Genomic DNA, 24,703 nt, shown 5'->3' on the forward strand with positions numbered 1-24,703 from the left:
AATCTGAAATCATTCAAATTTGAGCTCAAATTCACTGTTCTAGACAGAACAGAGCCAAACAGGCTTGCAATTTCAGTAAAGTTTGGAAAATTGGCAAAATTCATAGAAATAGAATCAGTCCTTGAAATTTTTACCACTGAAATAACTCTAAGTCTAGTTTTAAATGCAATAAATGGTACTCAATTTGGACCTTTCTACACCAAGATACAAAAGTTTTAGGAAAGCTGATTTTTGGAACCTGTTTCACGAAATTTCCAGTTTTGGAGCACTTGACACAGTTTCAAAATCTTATCATAACTAAAGTTACACAACTCAAAATTTAGCGTGGTTTGTGGCGTTGAAAAATAGATTTAAAATGCTAAAAATCACTAAAAGGAACTGTCTTAAAATTCGTTTGGTAAGATAAGTAAAAACGAGCTACAAACTGCAGCTACACTTGTTTCTCGGATAGACACAATGAGGAAAACCAGTCAATTTTGCCGTTTCACTACGGCTCATAGAAAATGAACTAGAAGGTTCATTTTATACCGTTGGAAAGCCCTCGGAGTCTAGTTTCATGTGACACAAACTGCACTTGATTTTGACTCCTGGACGACACGTTATGGGCTGCAACTTACACACTGGTTTGGTAACTTGGTCAGCAATTTTTCAGATTTTCTTCCTTACTTTAACCCAACTTTGACTCAACCAATTGAAATGCTTTTAAGGAGGTAATTGATACACATAAACACCAACATATAACAAGCATTTTGGCACCAAAATAACGACAAAATTTGAAATTAACATGAAGGAAATAACCAGCAGAAATTTCGGACAGAATGCTCCTTTCTCTCTTCAACTTTTCTTTTCAACTCTCACTACCAAAACCAAGATTTCATTCACAAAAATAGCAATCAAATAAGCAATTCCTCAAGGCCACTACCTAAAAGCCACCTCAAGGCATCTACCTAGTGTCAAGGTTCTTAGAACCCATCAACAACCCAATGTTTAACTAGTTAAAACTAACTAAACTAACCATAAGTCACTACAAGAAATTTGGCCATTAGTGACAATATTTCTCAGTGATGAAAAAAAATCGTCACAAAATGGGGTCCTTTAACCACAATACGGCAAGTTGTCACAATCGAGTCAAGGAAGCCAACACATCAGTGACGAACTTGCATTGTTGTCACAATTCGATTCCCGCCAGGAGTCATGAAGAGAGCGGGAACTGCAATAGTGACAACTTTCTAAAAGTCGTCAGTAATAATAGCACCTTTCTTTGACAACTTTGCTATTGTTGTCACTGATAACATTATATAGCTGTTAGTGACAACTAGTTTTATCACTGTTTGATTTTAAATATTTATTGTTTTTTGCAACTATTACTCTTAATTTTTTGTAATCATTATGTGTTCTCTAATGATTTTTAGTTGTTGTATACTTACGAGCCTTCTTATTAGTTTAATTTTCTTGTATATGTAATAACTTCATTAGAATAAAAAATAATTAAAAAATAAAAAATTCATTAGTGTAAATAAACTTGTGATTACTTAACTTAGAATGATTATTAGTTAATTTGATATGAATTTAAATAAGAGTTTTCAAATTGAATCGGTTATCGAAGTGGATAAATCATAAACTCCATAGTTAATTAACTAATACACTTTATGTATTAGTTGAATTGTGCATTTTTTTCTTATTTGAAGATAATGGATTAATAGTGAAGTTTTATAAATAGTAGTTATAATTGATATAAAGTTTTAGCACTTATAAGAACTAGTTAAATTTTATTAAAATGCTTTTCCATTTATATGAATTTAAAAAATTTTGCCACTCATACTAAAATTTTTAAAATTGTGACACAAAAATAATGAATAAAAATGAAATCTATATTTCAAATACAATTATAAAAGACAAAATTGCACCAATTTTTCTTGTGAAAAAGGGGGGGAATTATGATGTCCAAATCTAGTTAAAATTCAAGACAAAAACAAAGTGGCGCAATTTTAAAATTCAAGGCAAAAAAAGAGGCGCAAAATTGCCCAAGTCTCTTGTACTACGTAGATGCAAAATAATAACTTTTCTAAGTGTTGAACTCTCTGTCAGACATCTCCCCTCTCCAGTCTTTAAATCGAAGCCCGTTTTTTATCCTTCCCGTCAAAGTCTCTCTAATTTCAGCTTCAAAAGCAGCGATGGCACCAAAGGCGGAGAAGAAGCCAGCTGAGAAGAAGCTCGCGGCCGAGAAAGCCCCAGCAGCCGAGAATGCTCCGGCAGAGAAGAAGCCAAAGGCCAGGAAGAAACTCCCGAAGGAAGGCGGAGCCACTGCCGGCGACAAAAAGAAGAAGAGAGTCAAGAGAGCAGCGAGACCTACAAGATCTACATCTTCAAGGTGCTGAAACAAGTCCATCCCGACATCGGGATCTCCAGCAATGCCATGGGTATCATGAACAGCTTCATCAACAATATTTTCGAGAAATTGGCTCAGGAGGCTTCCAGGCTCGCCAGGTACAATAAGAAGCCGACGATTACGTCGAGGGAGATTCAGACTACTGTGAGACTTGTACTTCCCGGTGAATTGGCCAAGCACGCCGTCTCCGAAGGCACCAAGGCTGTTACCAAATTCACTAGCTCTTGAGGAAATTGAAGAGAAAACGGTTGATTTCTAGGGTTAGTTCTTTCGGTTGATTTTTAGGGAAAATTTTTTACCTAGTTATCGTGAATCCCCTAGATTAATTGTATCCTCTACTTCTAGGCCCACTTGGGAAGGACTTTGTGACGCCCCGAAAAGTATGAGTGTGAGAACCCGAAAATTTTCTAATTTTCTAGAGTTTATTTTATTTAATCGCCCGCCTTTTCTACATTTTCTTTATTAGAAAAATTCCCCAGATAAAGTTTATGAGAAAAAATAGTTTTAAAATGATTTTTCTAGTATCGGTTAGTTTTTGAGAAATTAAAAGCGTATTTTGAACGTGGGACCCGCTAGTGCGGTAAATGCATTATATTTTTTTGACAACTTGTTGGAATTTTGTATTAAGTGATATTATTTTACAAGGTGTTAAGATATTTGTATTGGAGAGACAAAAAAGATAAGTTTTGAACCAAAAGGTGACAAGTGTCACCTTGTGATTTAATCTTGGACTTTGACCATTTGACTTTACCTTTACCTTTACCAAATAAATACCAAAAATTGATCAAAATAAGCTTCATTTTGTAAGCTTCTTGGCCGAATGTTCTTGCTCAAGAAAGAAAGAAAAGCTCTCAATTTCTTCCTTCTATTTCTTGCTCAATCTTCAAATCCAACCAATAAAACTCCAAATCATTCCATAAAATCTCTTTGCTAAGTGGTCTTGAGGTGTTTTGTGGAGTTGTTTGGAAAGCTAAGGTGACTAGTTGCTCTATCTCTTGTATTGCTAAGGTGAGTTGTGAAGAACCACTCTCCTCCCTTAATTGATGCTTAAATCATGATTGGAGGTGGTATAAGATGCACTTTTATGGATTATATCTTGATTTTGGTTGAATTGGTGAAGTTTTATAATTATTGGGGATTTTTCTGTTTTCACATGGATATGATTATGGGGTCATGTATGATGATTGGAAATGGTATATAATGATTCTAGAAGGTGGAAAAAGTGGACAATTGCAATCAATTTCTGTTTTGGAAGGAAAAGTGGAAAACTAGGTTTCAATGTTCTTCATTCTGTCCGAATTTTTAGGTCCTATATAGAGGCCGAATTGGCCTTGTCTTAAAACATGAAAGTTGTAGGGAATGACATTTTAAAGGTGCCTACAAAATTTCAGGTCAATCGGAGTAGTGTAGAGTGAGAAAAGTCGAAATTACTATTGCTGTTCTGGTTTTACCCGAATGTAAGCATTGCGCCTGTAATTGGTTGTTTTGGTCAGGATTTCTTCCGAATTGGTTGTTGAAGTCTTCTGATGAAATGTAACCCTGTTTCTTAGCTTTCAGCTGGTTTTGGAATTTCTGGATTTTTACTTGTAGAGCCTGAGTTATGATGTTTCCGCTAGAATGCGTTTTGGTGAATCTGTTTTACGTTGTTGATGAAGTATCTTGCATTTTTGACCAGTTTACACTCGAAACTGGGTTGAGTGACCTTCTACAATATTATAGCCATATCTCTTAGCTTCAAAACGGTGTATCTTGCACCTTCATCCGAGAATCGTAGTGCCTTTGGTGCCATTACCGCAAAATGACGTCAAAACTATTTTTCTGGTTTTGAGCTTAACTTTCATTTCCGGACTTTTCCCTAGCTTGACTTGTACTAGTACTACTTGGAACTTGTTGAATGGCTATTGGATGAACTTGTTGTTGTGTGTGTACCTTTGGGTTGGAATGAGGAAATAATGAAGCCATGATGGCTGGAAAAGTTAACAAATTTAGGGGAAGTGCTGTCCGAACTTTTAAAGGACTTGTTTGCCTTGAGTTTGTGATCTAAGACTTGGCTTTGAGCAAGGCAATGATATATGATGGATGGTTTCTGAGCCATGGAGGTGAGTGACTTCAAACTATTTCCAAAGTTAATTATGAACCGTTTCCTGCATTATTTACTTTTGAACTGTTTCCAAAGTTACTTTTGAACTGTTTTCTTGTCTTATTTACTTTTGACCTGTTTCCAAAGTTACTTTTGAACCGTTTTCTTGCATATCATGCGTGCTTGTATATGAGTGATCAGGATTTCTGTGTAACTCAATACAAAAATGAGTTTACTATGAATGGGCACTTAGGTGAGGGTGTACTTTATCGCACTCGATCTAAACCCCATTAGTTGCTATTAATACCTGTGAAATATGATTTTTATGATTTGTTATAGAGAATTCATGGCTTGTGAATATTTGCAGAGCATTTATTGCTTGAACCAGAGCATTTATTGCTTGAACCAGAGCACTTATTGCTTGAACCAGAGCATTTATTGCTTGAACCAGAGCATTTATTGCTTGAGAGCATTTATTGCTTGAACCAGAGCATTTATTGCTTGAATTAGAGCATTTATTGCTCGTGACTCGGGCAAGAGAAGTGAGCTGTGTAGCTCAGGATCTTAAGGGTCAACCAGTGATCAAACTCGACAAAAGAATTGGCTTGGGAGCCACCCGTATCCTTTTAATGAATGTTACTATCGCTTTCCATTGTAAATGTTTCTTGAATTCTTGATACCCCATATTTAATGTTTTGTAAATGTCGTAATTGTTTCTGGACTTATCATTTGATTTATGACATCATTGAAATGAACTATTGTTAAACCGATTTGATTACTGATTTTACCGGTTACTCGCTGAGTTTTTAGCTTACCCCAAAAATATTTTTATTCCCCTCCACAGGGCTCGTGGCGAAGGAAGGCTGGTAGTACTTAGTCACGTGACTGGATGGCCTATATCTTGTATAGTTTTGGTTTTGGAATCATTTTATGTATAGTTGGGATTAGTTTCCGCTGCATTTGTGACATGTAATTATTGGAGACTTGGATGTATATTTGTGGACCATGTGATGTATATTTGAGATTTATATTGTAATCTGTTTGAGGAATGTAGTGAACGACTGAGTCCCGGCGAGAGCTGGGCAGGCGACCCGCCGAACCCTCTGGTTCGCCTTAGGGGGAGGTGGGGCCGTCACAGACTTGCTACTTCCCAAAGATTTTTTGTACAAAATCAGCTACAGCTGGACTTGTTAGGGGGAGAATTGAATAATAATGACCAAATTAGATGAGGCAATTAGACAAGCTTTAGATGAGGCATAATAGCATACTCATTTACCTCAAAATATTTATTGCTCTGGCTGAATGATTTTTCTTCCAGAACTGCGCACTTCAATTTTCTCCAAGGTTGCAACACGAAACATTCGTTCTGTTTCCAAGAGGGTAATCACTTCTATTTCTTCTTCCCGTCTCTTTTGTGCTTTGCCCGGAGTGATAACTATGGGACTATTTTTGGTTAATTGAAGGGAATTTTTTCTTTTCATTTTTGATTGTAGTTTGGATTTACTTTTCTTCTTTGTTTGGTACAATGAATCTGTTCTACTTCTAGCATCTTAGCTCAATCTGTTTTTGTGTAACTACATCTCATAGCATTCTTAATTATTGGTAAATGCTAAAGTAATGTTCTTTAATTGTTTGTGTTAGTAAAATAGAGTTCTTTCCTGTGTTCATATATGGTTCCTTGGTGTTTCTGGTGAAGTAATGACTTGTGGGAAAAGTTCCCTTTTCTAATCTGGGTATAGATTGTATATTCCAGGTGTTATGTGTACATCAAGTTGTCTCATACAATAACACTAAATACTCAGATTTGGATTGGAAGGCATTTTCTGTAAGGTTGATTCAGGAAATGAAAACTTAATGCTTCTTTTTTCTTTGTGGAAATAATGTGTATGCTTCTTTTTTCTTTGTGGAAATAATTTGATGCATGGAGAATTACTTCAAGTTATGTTTATCGAACGCTTAGTCCTGACAATTGGCTTGTTCATTCTGAAGTTTTCTTCTTTCACTTCCAATATTCAGTGGCTCCTTGTTTACTTTTTCTTTACTATTGCATCACAGACTCACAATTGTATGTCTTCCTATGTTATCTAGAATCTTTTAGAGATTTGCATCTGGCCCGCATTTTCCACTGTTGACGTTAAATGAAAGGAGAGTTTGCCATAGAAGATAAAGTAGTGAAGCTGTCGAGCTTGTGTAGTTTGCTCTGCTTCTGAGAAGTTTTGATGCCTATGTGCTCTGGACTAGTGATTGACGAGTTTCAATCAGCTTTTTGTTGCACTGATTACAGTAGCCAGTTGAATGTCAAAAGGGAGATTTAAAAAAAACTCAGATTTGGATACTTTTCTTAACATAACTAGTTGGACTAGTCTTTGTGTTTAAACCTGAATTATGTAATTGTCTTGCTATAAAAGTGTGTACTAAGCTTTCATGCTAGGATATAAGTTGAACTTAGTGATAAGTAGGGAATAAACACGGACATCATCTCAAAAGTTTGTAATATGATCTATGAACTCTGTTTGATTTGTGGGCTTTGGTTGCACGAGTTTTAGTTACACGGGCAATGTATTCATGTGACTTTCCAGATTTTATTCTTATGAAATTTCAAAGTGGTTGTCACATGGGTGAAAACAAATTTTGCATAAAAGAATACCATAAATTGACTGGTCTGTATTCTTCTAATTAGATGTCATGGCTGATTACTGTGTAGGCGAATTGTCTATAGTTATAATATGTGGATATATTGTGGTGAAAGTTTGTATTATCTTAATGGATTATGACACTGTAAGTATTTATTTACAGTAGCATTTTTTTAATGGGTTGCAGTTCCATGGTTGATTTTGTGCATTAATTTAATTTAGTTGTATGGTTTGACAGCTTTAATTTCATAAGGATGATAAAATTCTTGCTTTTGTTTTACTCAAGTGTTTTAGCATGGTGTGCTGAATACGTTTTTCAATCAAAGCTAAATTAGAGGTTCAAAGCAGTTGATTATCATGCTCTTTTCATTTCTATTGCACTTGTTTCTGAGCTTTATAATGTTATGGAACTTATCTGCTATACTTGCTATGTTACTCATTTCATTATGATTACTACACCGGTACTTGGATATGATTGTAATCATTCATACATAAATTTTTTGTCTTTACATTTGATTGTTATTACTTGATAATACATTTTCATTTTAGTAGTACTTGTACTCCGAGCATGTGTGTCCAGTCTTTGAAATTAGTGAGTTTTTGAAGCCAATCTGAAGCTTTCTTGAGTTCTAAAGTTTCAAGTGCTTTATCTCTTACTTTGCTCTTGTTCAGTCACTGTCTAGACGATACATAAAAGAAATGATTCAGCTTATTTTCTTGCAAATTTCTAAGTTCTCTTTCTTGTCTCAAGTTTTTATTATCACCTACTAATAATTGAAGTACTTCACTGCAGATATGTTGCTCATTTTAGATTTTTGAAAGATCAGCAGCCAGAGTTGCTAATTGACTCAAGAACTGTAGAGAAAATCCTATACTCAAGAAATTTTTCGACGACACATTAAAGTCATCACTGATAAGTTTTATTGACAACTTGACTAAAGTTGATGCTCGTAATGCATGGCAATAAAACTTAATAAGGTAGATTTGTACTCCAGAGTTGCTAATTGATGCTCGTAATGCATGGCAAAACCTTTTTCTGATCATACTTTTAATAAGGTAGATTTGTAATAGTACAAATCAAGTGCAATATGAATCATGGACATAATTTTCTGCCCAATTGACTTAATGAGGGCATTTATATAGATGGTTTAATTTTGGGTAGTAAGCTAATTTAAAATAACTTTTTACAGGTTGAAGAATGAACTTAATCAAGTTATTGTAGCACAGCAATTTGCAGCGAATCATTGTTTTATGTTATCCATGGCTAATTTTTATAAGTAACAATCCTTTGTCTTCAGTAGAACATATAGAATATAAATAAGTTATTGACATTACTAATACTTTAATAGCTAACTTTTGAGTTCATTTGGGATATTGTTCTTGTTATGACAATTCTTCACCTTCTTTATTCTTTTCCTTAATAATTTCCTACTCATTATTTGAGTTTGTGATAAGTAAATCTAAGATTTTTTTCCTTTTCAAAATGCTTGTTACTTACTATTGTTATACTACTTTATGCAGACAAATGCTACTATGTCAGATTTTGTGCAAAATTCACAGCTACTAAGTGGACTCAAGAAGGATGAAGATAAAGCTTCTTTTTTGGCTCGTGAAGTGTTTTGGAAGTTTTTATGACTTTTGAGGCTCGGATGCTTTTTGTAAACTTGATTGACTTTGCATGAACAATTTGGGTTACACAGTACCACTTCTATTGTAGTATTTGTAGGATGACATTGAACTTAAACATTATATTTTGGTCCTTTGTAGCATAATGGATGCTTTTAGCTATTAATTAGCAGGCCTTTTATGGTTCTTTTGATTTGATGAATTGTTGGATTCCTTTTTAGTATAATGGATGCTTTTAGATATTAATTAGCAGGCCTTATATGGTTCTAATTTGATGTATTGTTGGATTGGTTGCTTTTAGGACAATCGTTTGTATCAGGTTTCATAGTGACAATATATTGTTACTAATCAGATTTCTCCACTAACAACAAAAAGTTGTCACTAAATAGGGTGTATAACAAAAAGGTATATAGTGATGATAAATGTTGTCAGTAAAGAGCCATTTTTAGTGACGACTCTAAAGAGTTGTGAGTAACCAATCAATACCAACGGCAACTATGAAAAGGATTTTACTGACGACACTACTACGAGCATCATTGATAAGGTGAAATGTCGTCACTATATATGTATTTATTATTGAAAAAAAATATTGTCACTAATGAATAACATTTACTGACGACATTTAATGTTGTGACTGTGTACCTTTACCGACAGAGATTCACTGACGACTTTGTGACAACTAAAATGTTGTCAGTAAAACACGTTAGTGACGACTTTTACATTTTCTGTGATAATAATCAGTTGTCACTGATGACCAAATTTCTTGTAGTGAGTTAGAGGAAAAAAATGAGAGCTTTGGAGTTTTACCTTACTTCCAAGAGATGAAGACCAAACCACTAGTGTTTAAGCTCTAAACCACCAAGTTTCCTTCCCCTTCAAGTCTCCCTTCAAACTAGAGTGATATTCCAGGGAAGTGAGCAAAATTGGAGTGTGTTTTTGGAGCAAAAGTGGAAGAAAAGCTAGCTGAAATTTTGGTAAGAGAAGGGTGAAGGGTGGCTGGCCAAGAGGAAAGAGGATGAAAGGGTTTGTGTGGGTTATTGGTGAAGTGATGGAATGACAAGGAAGAAATGACATAAAGGTGCTTTGGTGCAAAAAGTCAACTAATGAATAGTGGGCCATTAGTGCTCCTAATTGAGCTTAAACCAACTCACTCACCTCTAATTTCTCAATTAACTTTTCTTAGTCTACTATTGATCATCCTTAATTCTCAAAGACCACTGCACTCTCGAACCAATTTTGCCTCAAAAAATTTGTATTCACTAATTCTCACTAGTTAAGCCGCAGAAAAATTAACTTTTAAAACAAATGTTCTAAAATATAATTTGGGGTAATGTACAATGTAATTGTAATGAAAATGGATGAAATAACTTAATTTGAGCAAACTAATAAATAAATAATTAAATAAGCCAGTAAGATAAATAAAAGTAAGTGAAATTAAAAATTCGGGTCCTCATAGTTGCTCTACCATAAAACGGTGAGTGTACTACTTGCATGACTTGTTGCTTAAAGTCAATTATTTGTGACTAAAATTTATGAGTTGTATGACTGTGATTTGGTTTAATCTGGATTGGACGAGTGAGTACTTTATCACACTCGATTCCACTTGACTGTTTGATTGGTCTACTGTTCATTTGAAATCTATTACTTGTGCATGACTTGGATGTCATTTGGAGCCCAATATCCGACTACTTTATTGTGAATTTGAGCTCAAACCTCGTTGGTAGTTAATTGAATCAAGCCAACAAGGGCTGGTTGAGATAGATTGATGAGCCATGAGGAAAACTGCCACTGATTTACTGAATATTGGATTCTTCTGATAATTGGTAAGTATTACCACCATTGTTTCCATTTGGTGTTCGGACCCAGTAAGGGGTATATTTGGTGGACGAAAATTGGTGTAAAGCGGAGATCTATGGTCAATGTTTTTGCATCTCTAAACATTGACGGAGGGTCAACGAGCTTGGATCAAACTAATGCGACTGGGGAATTTGGCTCTTGAGAGTCATCTGTATCCTTTTATTTGAACCGTGTTGTATTAGTTGTGGTATTTACTTATTCCTTTCCTTGATACTTATATTTGATAGATTAAAGTTCTAACTATGTGATTTCGATTGCATGACCTGTGGTACCTCATTGGGCGAAAGCTCACTTTATCACTTTTGTTTTCCTTACAAGGGGCTAAGTTTTGGGAACGTGATTTTTGGGAAGAGTTGAGCTAGTTATAACTTTTATGCATTTTGTTTAAGCTCTTCTGTATTAGTAAACCTTACATGTATTTGTATAAGATTGAAAATTCTAGTTTGTACTTTAAGTTTGAATCATTAGTAACTCTATTGTATATAGTCCTGGGTTGATGATCAGAAGTGAACTGCATTTTAGTACTTTTTGCAAATTTTGGTTTAGTTAGTCCTGGCAAAAGTTGGGCAAGCAGTCCGCTAACCCTTGCGGTACGCCCCAAAGGAAGGTGGGGCTGTCACAGATTCTTTGTTTGCATGAATTGTTTTGGAACCTCACTGAGCTATGGTTCATCCCATTAGTTTTGTTTTCCTTACGGGAGATGCGAGCATGGGCGTGTAATTGGGGCAAGCTGGATTTTGTCTACACCTTTTGGCTTTGTAATTGTAATAGTACTAGTGCTCATCTAGGGTTTGGATTTCAACTAGAGATTGAATCTTTTGCTGTATTTTGAGTATGTATGGACGTTTGAGATGACTAAGTGTATATATATTTTAAGTTTGGAAACTGCTGCTGCTCTTACTCTTGAAGTTATAATTCATCTTTTAAGTTATGTAAACGAGTCCTGGCGAGAGTTAAGCAGGCGGTCTGCTAAATCCTAGGGTACGCTCTAGGGAGAGGTGGGGTTATCACACAGGCACTCCCCCCTAGTATATATATGTATGCATGTATGTATGTATATACACACATAATAGATACAATGTTTCCATGGAAATACAGGATTCAAGTAGTAAACTAAATATCAATTGTCAATACAGGCATAATAAATTCATATTTTCCTGTCCTGCATAGTATCTTAGATTTGCAAAAGAAGGTATAAATTATTTATATTAATTTTGCTTATTGCATATGGTGTCCATGATAGAAATTAAGTGCTAACTTATACTTTTTATGCATCTTTAGTACACAAGACAACAATAATAGATTGGTGCATAAATACATTAATTCATGCAAAGATTGTGCATTTTGATTTGTTATTTGAACTCAAAAAATTCAAAAGAATTGGCACATTCACCAATAATAACATTTTGATTTGTGAAGAATGTTCTCACCTCCAAAAAAGATTGGCAAACTAATCACACGACTTGTGTAAGCATTCTATTCATTTATCTGATTAAAGTTTTGTTACGTTCACATCTAATCTATTCATCACTTAAAAAAACTTTCTGCTTTTATTGTAAGAATCAAAATCTATCAAAATCACATTTTTCAGCTAAGCTTCTTGTTCATAGCAACGGACTATTTGACAACACAAATATTAAGGTGTCACATGTAACACCTAAAATATATTCAACCAATTGCATCATTAAGTTCATGCTCTTATTTGACAAAAACAACACATTAGTCGCAATTTTATATTTGACGATCCTTGTGTTTATTTTTTATACTTTTCTCTTATTCAAAATAATACATGCGTGACACCCTTCGGATCATGCGCTGTTAAAAATTTCCTTCTCGTCTCGGTTGGATAACAAGCTGCATGCATTCAGATTCTTGAACGTTTGGAATTCAAACCCTAGCTTTTGGACCTAATTCAAGCTGCATGGCAACTGGAGGTGGGTGGATCGCCATTGAGGATATTGTGTTCCAAGTTACTAGCAACCAGGAGAGCAATTCAAGAGTGGAACAAGTGGGAATTTTGGAACGTCTTTGTAGCGGTTCAAGTGGCAGAATCATCAGTCTTGTGGGCAAAAGAAAGAATGGAGATTGAGGACATGGAGGAGGCACAAGTAGAGCTTAATAAGGCTCAAGCAAAACTTCATCACACGCTTGCAATTGAGGAGCAATTTTGGAGCCAAAAGGCGCGAGTTAAATGGTTGCGCCATGGGGATTGCGACTCTAATTTTTTTCACGCAGTGGTCAAACAAAGAAGAGTGCAATGCTTGATCCATAGGATTAGAGATGGAACAGGCACTTGGGTGGAAACGGATGATAGTATTGCCAATGAAGCCGTTCTTACTTCACGGAACTGTTCTTGGAGCCGGTCAACATGTCTCTTGAACTATTGCACTTGATACCACCTATGGTTGAGGAGGAGGAAAACAACGGTTTGGAGGCTATACCTTCCATGGAAGAAGTAAAGCGTGTGGTTTTTGAACTAGATGGTGACAGCGTGGTGGGTTTTGATGGTTTTATGGGTAAGTTCTTCACCTTTGCATGGGAGATTGTGGCTCAGGGTATGTATAATGCAATATTGGGTTTTTTTGGTGGGGTTGAGCTACTGCACTTTATTACTTCCACCTCCATTATTTTAATCCCAAAGGTGTCGAACCCCCAAGACTTTACTTACTTTTTCCGTATTAGCCTGTGCAATGTTTTTAATAAGGTATTGTCAAGGATATTGGCGGACCAGCTAGCCTTATTACTGCCAAGTATAATTTCACCCCAACATAATAGTTTTGTGAAGGGATGGAATATCGCTGAAAATTACTTGCATGCCCAAGAAAATAGCTCAGGCATTGGGAAACTGACGAGAGGAGGGAATGTACTTCTAAAACTATACATGTCCAAGGCATATGATCGTGTGTTGTGGTTCTTTATTGTCCAGGTGCTCAAGAAGTTTGGGTTTGGGGAAAGATTCATAGATATGGTATGGAGATTGGTATTTAATGTCTGGTTCTCTATTATTGTTAATGGAGCACCTTATGATTTTTTCAAGTCCACCAGGGGCCTTCGTCAGGGGGACTCTCTGTCACTGGCACTATTGGTTATAGGGGCAAAGGTTCTATCGAGAGGTTTGAACAATCTAGCGTCACAACTAGGTTTCTTGAGATTCAAAGTTCCTAATGGCTGCCCTCAATTGACCCACTTGGCATTTGCAGACGATATATTGATTTTTGCTAACGAATCTACAGCTCCCCTAAAGAAGATTATGAAGGTGTTAGACTCGTATCAAAAATTGTCTGGACAGCTCTTGAATGTCCAAAAAAGTGGCTATCTGGCACATCCGTCCTTGTCCCATTTGAGGCAAAGGGTGATTGAGCACATTACTGGATTCCACCAGCAACACTTCCCAGCTGGGTATTTGGGGTTTCCGCTTTACTTTGGGAGATGCAAAGCCTCATACTATGGAGAGGTGCGCCAAGCCATTATGGGTAGGATTCTATCGTGGAATCAAAGCTTCTATCTCCGGGAGGGATCCTACGAGATGCTAATGGGCATTTGTTAGTGGCTTATTCCACGTTCTTGGGACAGGGCACTAGCTTACGTGCAGAAACTTTAGCGATATTGATTGGCCTTCGTCTCTGCTATCAAAAGCGGTATAGCTGGGTCCGACTGCAATCTGACTCCTTGGTATCAATGGAAATTCTCCAGCGACGCTCTTCTGCCCTTGGCACATTCGCAGGGAAGTACATCAAATTTGGCAATTACTAGCAGATCCCTCTAGGTTCTCACACTGCTTCCGAGAAACCAATAACATGGCAGACATACTATCTAATATGGGGCCACTCACCCGCTAGAACAAATTCGGGTGTACGAGCAGTCTTCCATGCTGCCTCAGTTAGCGCGGGGGAGAATTCTGGATCGACATACTAGGTATGCCTTCTAGGCGAAGTATTAAAATATCTAGATAGACTACTAAGTTGAGGTCCAGCCTAGTCCCCCTCATGTAACTTTGTGGTACATGAATAAATATCGGGGTGGCACCCACCCCCGTGCACGGGATTAGCCAAAAAAAATGAAATTTACAATAAAATGAAAATGTTTTAATTTTTAAGCCTTTGCTTTTTGAAATAATTAGATAAAAACATATTATTAATTTTATTTTTGATGTAAACTTGTACATGACACGGGTTAGAATACTAATTTAGTAGCGTGTGAAAGAACACAAACAAGTTCATCTAAGACTTTATTTCGTATTAAATATTGAAACAATATAAATTTAAAATTAATTTTTTGCTGTTAAGATCTTTTACTATTAAGGAGTAGTAATCCTTACCGTAGTCTTATGTACTGGAGATCAGCTACATACCCCCTTTCTTATTTTTTTTCCCTCTATTTGATTAATAAAATTAGGGCTAGCATTTCTCCCTCATATACGGAGTTTGCAACTTACAAAAAAAATATGCAATTAATTTTGAAGGCATCCCTCCCTCGATGTACACAAACTTGAGCCCAGTCTACCCTGATGTCCCAAATTAATGCTATAACCATATCAAACAAGAAGGCTAAGTCATTTTTTATGCTACAACTTTCCTTTGTCCATAGTACTTATTTATTTGTTTGGGGTTGTCTGCGGAAGAGGGCGCGTGACGCTTTGGGGGCATAGGATATGGATCCACTAGATTTTCTTTTCTTGTTTTTTTGGATTGATTCTAATGATTTCTGCTTTGTATTATATTTTTCTTTCATTTCTTGTGATTAAATTAAGGATCTAGCTAGTTATAAAGTTCTTAGTAAATCGCTTCTCCCCTCTATCATTACATACTCAAGTGATGTTGTGAGAACCCGTAATTTTCTTAATTTCTAGGTTTTATTTTCTTTTAATTGCATGCTTTTCCACCTTTTATTTATTCGAAAAATTGTGAAAATAAATTTTATGAGTAAATATAGTTTTTAAATGATTTTTCTAGTATCGGTTAGTTTTTGAGAAATTAAGAGCGTATACCGGATGTGGGACCCGTTAGTGCAGAAAGTTCGGTAAAATTCAGCCAATTAGGTTAAGTTGTGTATACCGGATTTAATTTATCAGGTGTTAAGAGATAATTAGAAGTTACCTAGATAGATAAGAGTTGGAGAGACAAAAGGATAGAGTTGCATTAAATAAGGGTGACAAGTGTCACCTTATGGTTTATTCTTGACTTTGACTATTTTACTTACCTTTACCAATTAACCAAAATTGACCAACAATTCATCATTTTCTTCATCCTTATGGCCGAATCTCTCTCCAAGGAAGAAAGAAAGAAAAGCTCTCCAAATTCCTAACTCTACTCTGGCTCAAATCCAATAACTCAACCATTTAATCTTGCTTTTGTTCATAGAAACCCTTAAGTGAGTGATTGTGAGGTGTTTAGTGGAGTTGTTTGGAAGGCTAAGGTGATTAGTTGCTCTCTCTCTTGTGTTGCTAAGGTGAGTAGTGAAGGAACCCCTCTCCTCCATCTAATGTTGTTTAATTCATGATTTGTGGTAGTTTAAGATGTAATTTTATGGATTATATCTTGATTTTTGGTTGAATTGGTGAAGTTTTATAATTATTGGTGATTTTTCTGTTTTCATATGATTATTATTATGTGGTCATGTATGATTATTGGAAATGATATTTAAGGAAGCTAGAAGGTGGAAAAAGTGGTTAATTGCAGGAAATTTCTGTTTTGGAAGGAAATTTGGAAAGCTAGGGTTTCACGTTCTTACATTCTGCCCAGCACTGTACCTCATAGTTAGGGACCGAATTGGCCTTGGGTCAAAACATGAAAGTTGTAGGGAATGATATTTTAAAGATGTCTACAAAATTTCAGGTCAATCGGAGCAACGTAGCTTGTGAAAAGACTGAATTACCCCTGCTTCCCTGTTTCTACCCGAATTTGATAATTGCGTCTGTAATTGGTTATTTTGGTTGGGAATACTTCGGAATTGGTTGTTGATGTTTTCTGAGGAATTGTAACCTTGTATCTTATCTTTCGGATGGCTTTGGAATCACTTGATTTGGACTTAGGTAGCCTGACTTATAATGTTTGAACCAGAATGCGGTTTGTGAACCTGTTTTTGCGGTTCTGGTGTAGTATATTGCATTTTTGACCTGGTTGAAATAGAAACTGGGCTGAGTAGCCTTCTTCAACATTGTATCCCTACCTCTTAGCTTCGAAACGGTGTATCTTGAACCTCCATCCGATAATCGTAGTACCAATGGTGCCAAAACCGTAAAATGATGTCAAAAACTATTTTTTTTGGATTAGAGCTAATTCCATTTCCGGATTTTCCTAGTTTACTCTAGTGCTTATGTATTCTTATGGAGCCCTATTTTGGTGGTATTTGGAATTGGTTTATGACCGGTAATCGAGTCTTATTGTGCTTATTTGAGTATTTTAGGGCTTGACTTTCATTTCCGGTCATTTTCCTAACTAAATTTTGTACTTGAATGACTTTGAGCCTATTGAACGGCTGTTGTGATGAATTTATATTTCGTATGACTTTGGGACTGGCTGAGGAAAATAATGAAGCCATGACGGCTGGAAAAGTAAGCAAATTTAGGGGAAATGCTGTCCAATTTTCTAGGCCGCTTAGTCTCTTTAGGTTTGAGTTGCCTTTTGAAAATCATATTTTATTCTTTTGTACTAGTACTTACCATGGAAAGGCGTACGACGTGTAGTCGAGCCTCACTTGTGCATTCCGTTTACTCGATTTTGGATGTGAAACCTTCAATTGGTTTACTTTGATTATTTTAGGGTTTCTTGGCGATTAAAGCCAATTTGAAGTGAAAACTTTTGAAGTATCTGTACTTGAACCGGTGAGTGTACCACTCCCCTCACTTGTTGTTTAACTCGATTTCTGTACATGCAATCTGTGATATGAACGACTGAACTATCTGTTTATTTTGATTGAGACGAGAGTGTACTTTATCACACTCGTTCTCTTGTCTGTTCATATGCCAAATTTTGGTGCGAATCTGAATCTGTTATCTGTATCTGTATCTGTTCTGACATCGTTTGGAAGCTTGTATCCAACGACCTTTCTGTGACCTCTGAGCTCAACACCTGCGGCTAGTTACTCGAGTCGGGCCGGCAAGGGCCTGGTCAATTAGATAACGAACCACGGTAGTCTGTTTTGGGATCTTTGGGTATTGAGACCCTTGATTCCGGTATACTCGAGTATTACCATTTCTGAACTGATTGGAATTCGGGCCCGGTAAGGGTATGTGAGGTGGAAGGAATCGGAGAAAGTGGAGTCTACGGTATTGGTTACTCCTTTAGCGTTGACGGAGTGTCAACTATTATTTCGATCAAGCTTCGGTGACGCAAATATGAATTTGGCTCCTGAGAGCCACCTGTATCCTTCCTATTTGAATCATTGGTTCCTTTACTTTACATCTGGCATGTGTACCTGATTTGTTAAATGTTTGTATGCCATGATTTTACTGCTATATGTCTGGTACCTCATTGAGCGCAAGCTCACCCCTTTCTGTTCCTTTTATTTTCCTTATAGGAAAATAAATCCTTTTGGACTGGATTTGATAGTTGGTTGCCGAATTGAGCTAGATGGACATATCTTTTGTATAGCTCATTGATTGAAACCCTAAATGTACTTTTGGATCCGTTTCTCTTTTGATTTGGCAAACGTACATGTATCAACTTTTGAATACTTTTGTATGCCACTTTGGATTGTATATGCTTAATTTCAAGATGTATATATTTGATTGATACTTGGTTGGATTTTGACGTGTCGGTTACTATTCATGGTCGACTCCGTTTTCGTTTTTTTTATTTTGTGATTTTAACTTGTTTATGCGCGTTTGTATGTTCCGGAACGTATTAGATCGCTCTAAACTGAACCGTTATTTCTGACGAGAGTTGGGCAGGCAGTCCGCTAACCCCTTTAGTTCGCCTTAGGGAAGGTGGGGCTGTCACAGATGTGCTAGGTATGGCTTGTGGTTAATATTGATTTTTCTCAAGCGATAAGCCTTAAAATAATCTACAAATAATGCTCAACATTAGAAATAAATTATATTGCATTAAATATTACAAATCGTGGGACCCAACTCAACACACTTCACAATACCAAAGCTCGGACTTGCTAACAAAACGCCAAGTGAAGGAGACTTAGTATGAGTCAATTTGCTCCCTCATCTATTGTTATAAAGTTGAAATAGTCCATGACCTTTATTATAAGCCAATTTAGTCCCTTAACTAATTTATTAAACCGACATAGTCACTCACTTATATTTATGTGTCCAGTTTAGTCCTTATTTGATTGATTCATCAAATTTATCAACTTTATGCACTGACAACCAATGGCAGGATAGAAAATCCAACCATAGCTCTTACTAAAACAATAATAAAACAGATATTTGTCTAGAAATCAGCAACTAAAGTGAATCATATAGACACCAAAATAGTTGAGGGACTAAATTTTAGCCATAACAAAGTTTAAGGATTATTTTGACTTTTTAAAAAATAGTTGAGGGACTAAACTAACTTATAATAAATTTCAGAAACTATATTAGCTTTAGCAAACTAGTTTAGGGACTAAATTGGCGTGTTGCTCCACTCACAGTACTAGCTTATTGGTTGCAGAGCTCTGAGTAGGTCATCATGTCTCTAGAAACATTCCCTAGCTTCGTGTCGGTGCATACGATAGACACTTATGGCATGTTACATCTTGAGGGAGTGAAGTCGGTGAACTTGTTACTGGACTATTCTTGCTGATTCTTGAAGCATTTAAGCTTCTAAGCTTTTGATATAGTCGGTTCCAGTCCAACAGTTAACACCAATATGCATGTACATAAACATAAAAGGAATATTGTTTACTTTATTCAAAGGAAAAAGAAGCCTATTTTAGGCTCTTTTTACCACATCTCGGACCCATAAATAAATATATATACATGTGTTTATATATGTATGTATACATATATATATGTACTTATATGTATGTATGTATATATGTGAGAATTGTGGAGGCTATATGGTACGCTTCTGTGTAAACGCTCACTATAGCGTGTCACTATTGGTCGTTGTACCGAAGACCGAAGACAAGATTCGTACCAAAAATAAAAAGGAAAAAGATAACAAGATATTCGAGGGACCTGGATAGAAATTTGGAGAGTGCCGTTTTGATACAATGATTAGAATGTTTCTTGTTTTTCAATTCTCTGTTTTGATTTTTCAAAGTCACCAAATAAAGTTGTCCTGTTCAGTTGCTTGCAGCATTTATAAAGGCCATATGCAAGAAATTTGTGAATCCCGCTTTGCTTGCTGGTGAAGACTGTTTCTAATGGGAATGAATGTCATCCAATTTTTGACTGTAGTCCCATTTATCTATGTCCCGTGAATGAGTGCTGGCTTCTTTTAAATCTCCCACCCATAACAAGATGGGTTTTCCCTCGTGTTTTCTCCAGCATCTTTCCCTTTCCGTTTTTCTTTGTTTCTCTCTTCCAACATTCTTTCTTCTTCCTTTAAACGTTTTTATTCTCAGTTTTTGGATTAAAGATATGAATGAAACTATTGTAAAAGACTAGGCGGAGTCTACCAGAGTATACATAGGTTAATCTCCAATTAGTCAAATATACATTTGAGAGAAAATATTTTAGCTAATTTTATTGTTAAACTTTCGTTAAGGAGAAACTAATAATTTAATTTGGGGTGAAAAATGTATAATGAAAGTTGGCTTAAGTGATACGACCTAATTCTTCTGTACTCCAAAAAAGAACCAACTTCGTTCAAAAACAAATAGTTTAATCCAGGACAAACATTATAAAGACAAGTACATCGATGGCACTCTAATACCAAGTTAGCTCTATTCCATTTTAATTGCTAAATTCCTACCTTATTACCTTTTCTTCATTTTTGTTTATACATAGTTTAGGAGATTTTAAAGTCTCCAGGCATGCCACTGGTAAAGGTCTTCTAATGGTATTTAGAATGGCTTGCATATTAATCAACAAGTGTGGGTGAACTTCAAACACCTGATTATCGTGTTGGCCTCAGACACGAGGAAACCAACCAAAAGAACGTATTGTACACTATTGATACGTACAATTCCCAGTCACAATTTGTCCTCTTGCTGTTACACAGCACATTTGAGGCGTAAAATTGTCATTTCACTCCATGCACCGCACTGTACTAGTATAAAAACCATCGAAGCCAGGCTCAAGATCACCTTAACCCAACCAACGTGCATGAATTTGCATTGAAATCGTCCACCCCTTGCAAACTCTGTTTAGAGGGAGGAAAAAAGAAAAAAGAAAAAAAAAGAGAGATATACTCAGTGAGTTTTAGAAAGAGAAAAAACACACAATGATAAAACTTTTAGTAGTAATGCTCTCAATTCTATGTATCTTCTCTTTAGCTTACAGCTGCCCGCCTTCCGACAGGGCAGCATTGCTAGCCATCAAAGCTGCCCTAAATGAGCCCTACTTGGGCATTTTCAAGTCGTGGACGGGCACTGATTGTTGCATGAACTGGTACGGAGTGAGTTGTGACCCGGAGGTTCACCGAGTCACCGAGATCAACCTCCGCGGTGTATCAGAAGACTCCATCTTCAAAATGGCTCATCGGACCGGTTACATGAGCGGAACAATCTCGCGAGCAATATGCCGGCTTAATAGGCTTTCGAGCCTAGCCATAGCTGATTGGAAGGGCATTTCCGGCACAATCCCATCATGCATTACGTCTTTACCTTGCCTAAGCATCCTTGACTTGGTCGGAAACAAGCTCACTGGTGGACTTCCGACTGATATTGGTCAACTGAGTGGACTCACCATGCTAATTGTGGCAGATAATCAACTCACTGGGAGGTTGCCGAGGTCATTAACGAACTTATCTTCATTAACGCATTTAGATCTACGTAATAACTTTATTAGAGGTACAATTCCCAGACATTTTGGGAAATTGAGAATGCTAAGCCGGGCTTTGCTAAGCCGAAATCGACTTCATGGGAAAATCCCAAAGTCAATTTCTCACATTCATCGGCTTTCGGATTTAGATCTTTCGCTGAACCGACTTTCGGGCAGAATACCACCTTCACTAGGCAAAATGGCCGTTTTGGCCACGTTAAATCTTGGTGGCAACAATATTTCTGGTACCATCCCCCTAACTTTGATTACTTCGCGAATCTGGACTTTAAATTTGAGCAAAAATGCACTTGAAGGTAATATTCCTGACACATTTGATCGAAGGTCATATTTTGCAGTTCTTGATTTATCGTATAATCAGCTCAAAGGAACCATTCCCAAGTCTCTAGTGTCCGCTAGCTTCATTGGCTACCTTGACCTCAGCCATAACCACCTTTGCGGTCTGATTCCAGAGGGCTCCCCGTTCGATCATCTTGAAGCATCGTCGTTTGTGTACAACGACTGTCTTTGTGGGAAGCCACTTAGAGATTGCTAAGCAAAAGTAGTTTATAAAGTTAATTACTATCCGATACATATTATGGAGCTGTTTTTTTTTTAAAATTTTCTTTTTGACGTTAATTCTTGTATGTTGAAAATGTCTGTACTAATGACTTACTATATATGCTATAATACATTAGTTAACTAAATGTGGTTTTTATTTTTTTATGATGTTGTGGGATTTGAAGGATTTATATCTTTTTCAAATGTCCGATCGGCATATCAGTTTGAATGTGAGGTAATGGTCGTCACGAAAAAAGAAAAAGAAAAAAATGCCCTTTCAAATTTTCGGTTGATTTGGATAAATATTCACTTCAAACGCCTGTGAATAAAATAGTTAAATAATTTTCCGCTGTCACTACTAAAAAGATGAGACGAAAATGAAATAATCATAGGCCTACAACAGTTGCAATTTTGAAGTAGGACAATTTCATTGAACAAATTCTGTAAAGCAAGCTTTTCATTTATTTTTTATTTTTTTATATGTAGAGCAAGTTATTAATCAGTTTACAAAGACTTCACTAAATTAATTGAAGTGGGAATTGCTGATTATCTGACGAGTTGACAACAAAAAGGATCATGATGACGACGTGATTTTGTTGGATCAAGGTCCTGGGGAGCCATTTGAGTCAATTGTCGAGGACAATTTGACAGCCTAGATTGGGTTAGATTAGCTGGTTTAGTCTTGTCCGTTAAGCTTATACTTCGGAAAAAAAAAATTTTTCCAAATTGACGAATCAGATGAAGGCCACATGAGCTCAACTCCTTATGAGCCCGTCAACTATTTTCTTGTAAATTTCAAAGTTTTAAACACGGAGGGTTAAGTGAATTGGATGAGTTTCCAATTAATGATTCAAACCAGTTTAACCCAGTTCAAAATTTTTTAATCCTTTTATTTTTTATGTAAATTGGATGATTTTAAAATTTTTTAAAAAATTTAGTGTGAACCGGTTCAAAAGTTTGATTTGTTATTGGGTCGACCAGTTCTTGATTTGGTTTAACTAGTTCAGATAATTTTCTGCATTGACTATTGAATCGGGTCAGTGTCATTACTCATTCGTAGTTCGACTAGTTAAACTAATCGGCCTGGTCCAATTTTCATAATGCTGGCTGTAATTGCCTCCAATAATTGTCAAAATGCTCTCCCTATTTTCGTCATCCTAATTCAAAATAGACCCTAAGCCAATCCTAATTCAGGTTATCTTTTCGAACAGTACACACGAATTAAATGTTATAGGTTCACTGTTCAAAATTCTTGAAGTTCTCAAATTAAGTGTTGAGAGAATATCTACTAAACTATTCAAAAGAATAATAAATTGATATATTTTATACTACCTCTAAGGTTCACTGGTTGTAATTGCGTCCAATCTTTTGTTAGCAATACCAGCATTCTTATGCATATGATTTTATTGAAGATCTACTATTATTCTTTCTTTAATTGGAAAAATCTAGTAATTTGCCATAGAGGATCTAAATAAGTGATATTTCCAATGCTGTGATGTATATTTTTGACATTAGAGAAGTAAGTTCTGCTTGTAACTAAAAATAACGTTTGTTCTCGAAAATTTGAACCTTTTTTTATGATGAACCCGTACAGGAGGAGAGAAAGGGATGCTAATTCCAATTTATTAATAAAAATTGGAGGGAACAAAAATCTGATCGCCAACAAGTACATGCCAAAAAAATATAAACAGTACATTTTTAAAAAGATGGTAAACCTAACTTACCAACTCTTAAGTCTCCTCTAGCTAACCTAGGAACACACAACCACATGTATGATAGTAATATACAATATGGTCCCCAAAATTCATATCTTTATGTTATTCTTGGTTTTGATGATCACAAAAGTTCTTTGAAATACAGTCCAAGAAAGTGAATACTTTGATCAGGCCTGATGGAACAAAGAAAGCATTGTTTTGTTCCGATCAAAGATATTGTCTTTTAAGTGTGTCATTCTTGGCACTTTGAAATGTTTATCTAACCTTCTTCAAAAACAAGTGTTTTTGTCTATCCAAGAATCAGGTTCGAATATGTCATCAAAAGCAAAACAACCAAAATGTGAAGCAAAAACAGGACAATCAGGTCGGACGGCCGAAAGGAAACTGTCGGACGTCCGAAAGGATGAAGAACATCAGGAAGGAAGCACCGTCGGACGCTCACATAGAAGCATCGGACGTCCGGAAGGATCGGACGCTTGCCATCGGACGCTAATCAATCGCATCGGACGTCCGAAAAATTCCAAGATAACTTGCTAGCTCTCGGCCCAAGGTCGGACGCTGTGCTGTCGGACGACAAAGAAGACGATTGGTTCGGACGATGATTCGATCGTCGGACGTCCGACAGCCCCAACGGCTAGTTGACTCTTCAGCTGCCTTCTATCCGTTGGAAGCATTGATGAAGCCCATTTCTGGTTCCCTTTAAAATAAAACTGGTCTAAACGAAGTAGGGACTTTTGCACACTTTGTTTACAAGATCTAGTGAGATATTTTAGCTAGAAAATAGTCTCCAAAGCAGATTTGTTTTAAAGTGGTGTGAATTTCTGTTGAGCTTTTCTTTTGTGAGTGAAAGGATCTTTAGTGTAGCTCTGTTGAGGGTTTTCTGAGTGATTGTAAAACTTCTTGGCTTGACTAAGTGAGGCTTAGGGCAAGGAGGAAGTGCTCCCTCCATTGTACATCTAGTTGATCGACTTTCATCAAAGA

At 36.3% G+C, this 24,703-nt stretch overlaps 1 protein-coding gene and 1 pseudogene across 2 annotated transcripts; both read left to right on the plus strand.

Annotated features, from left to right (window-relative positions):
* Positions 1-2,143: 2,143 nt before the first annotated feature.
* On the plus strand, positions 2,144-2,634 carry LOC113701165 (histone H2B-like; annotated as a pseudogene).
* Positions 2,635-20,791: 18,157 nt separating this feature from the next.
* LOC140008747 (uncharacterized) lies at positions 20,792-22,102 on the plus strand. Of its 2 annotated transcripts, XM_072053616.1 has the most exons (2): positions 20,792-21,694; positions 21,806-22,102. In XM_072053616.1, the coding sequence occupies exons 1-2, from the start codon at positions 20,911-20,913 to the stop codon at positions 22,000-22,002; spliced, it is 981 nt and encodes a 326-aa protein (XP_071909717.1). In that variant the 5' UTR covers positions 20,792-20,910; the 3' UTR covers positions 22,003-22,102. The 2 variants fall into 2 exon arrangements, with proteins under 2 accessions (XP_071909717.1, XP_071909713.1); XM_072053612.1 differs by having other exon boundaries at positions 20,792-22,102.
* The last annotated feature ends 2,601 nt before the right edge of the window (positions 22,103-24,703 follow it).

The sequence above is a fragment of the Coffea arabica genome, chromosome 1e (genome assembly GCF_036785885.1).
Source record: "Coffea arabica cultivar ET-39 chromosome 1e, Coffea Arabica ET-39 HiFi, whole genome shotgun sequence".
In the NCBI taxonomy this organism is placed as follows: domain Eukaryota; kingdom Viridiplantae; phylum Streptophyta; class Magnoliopsida; order Gentianales; family Rubiaceae; genus Coffea; species Coffea arabica.

Coding starts and splice junctions, on each gene's coding strand:
- LOC140008747 (XM_072053612.1), top strand. CDS start 20,911: ATGATAAAACTTTTAGTAGTAATGCTCTCAATTCTATGTATCTTCTCT.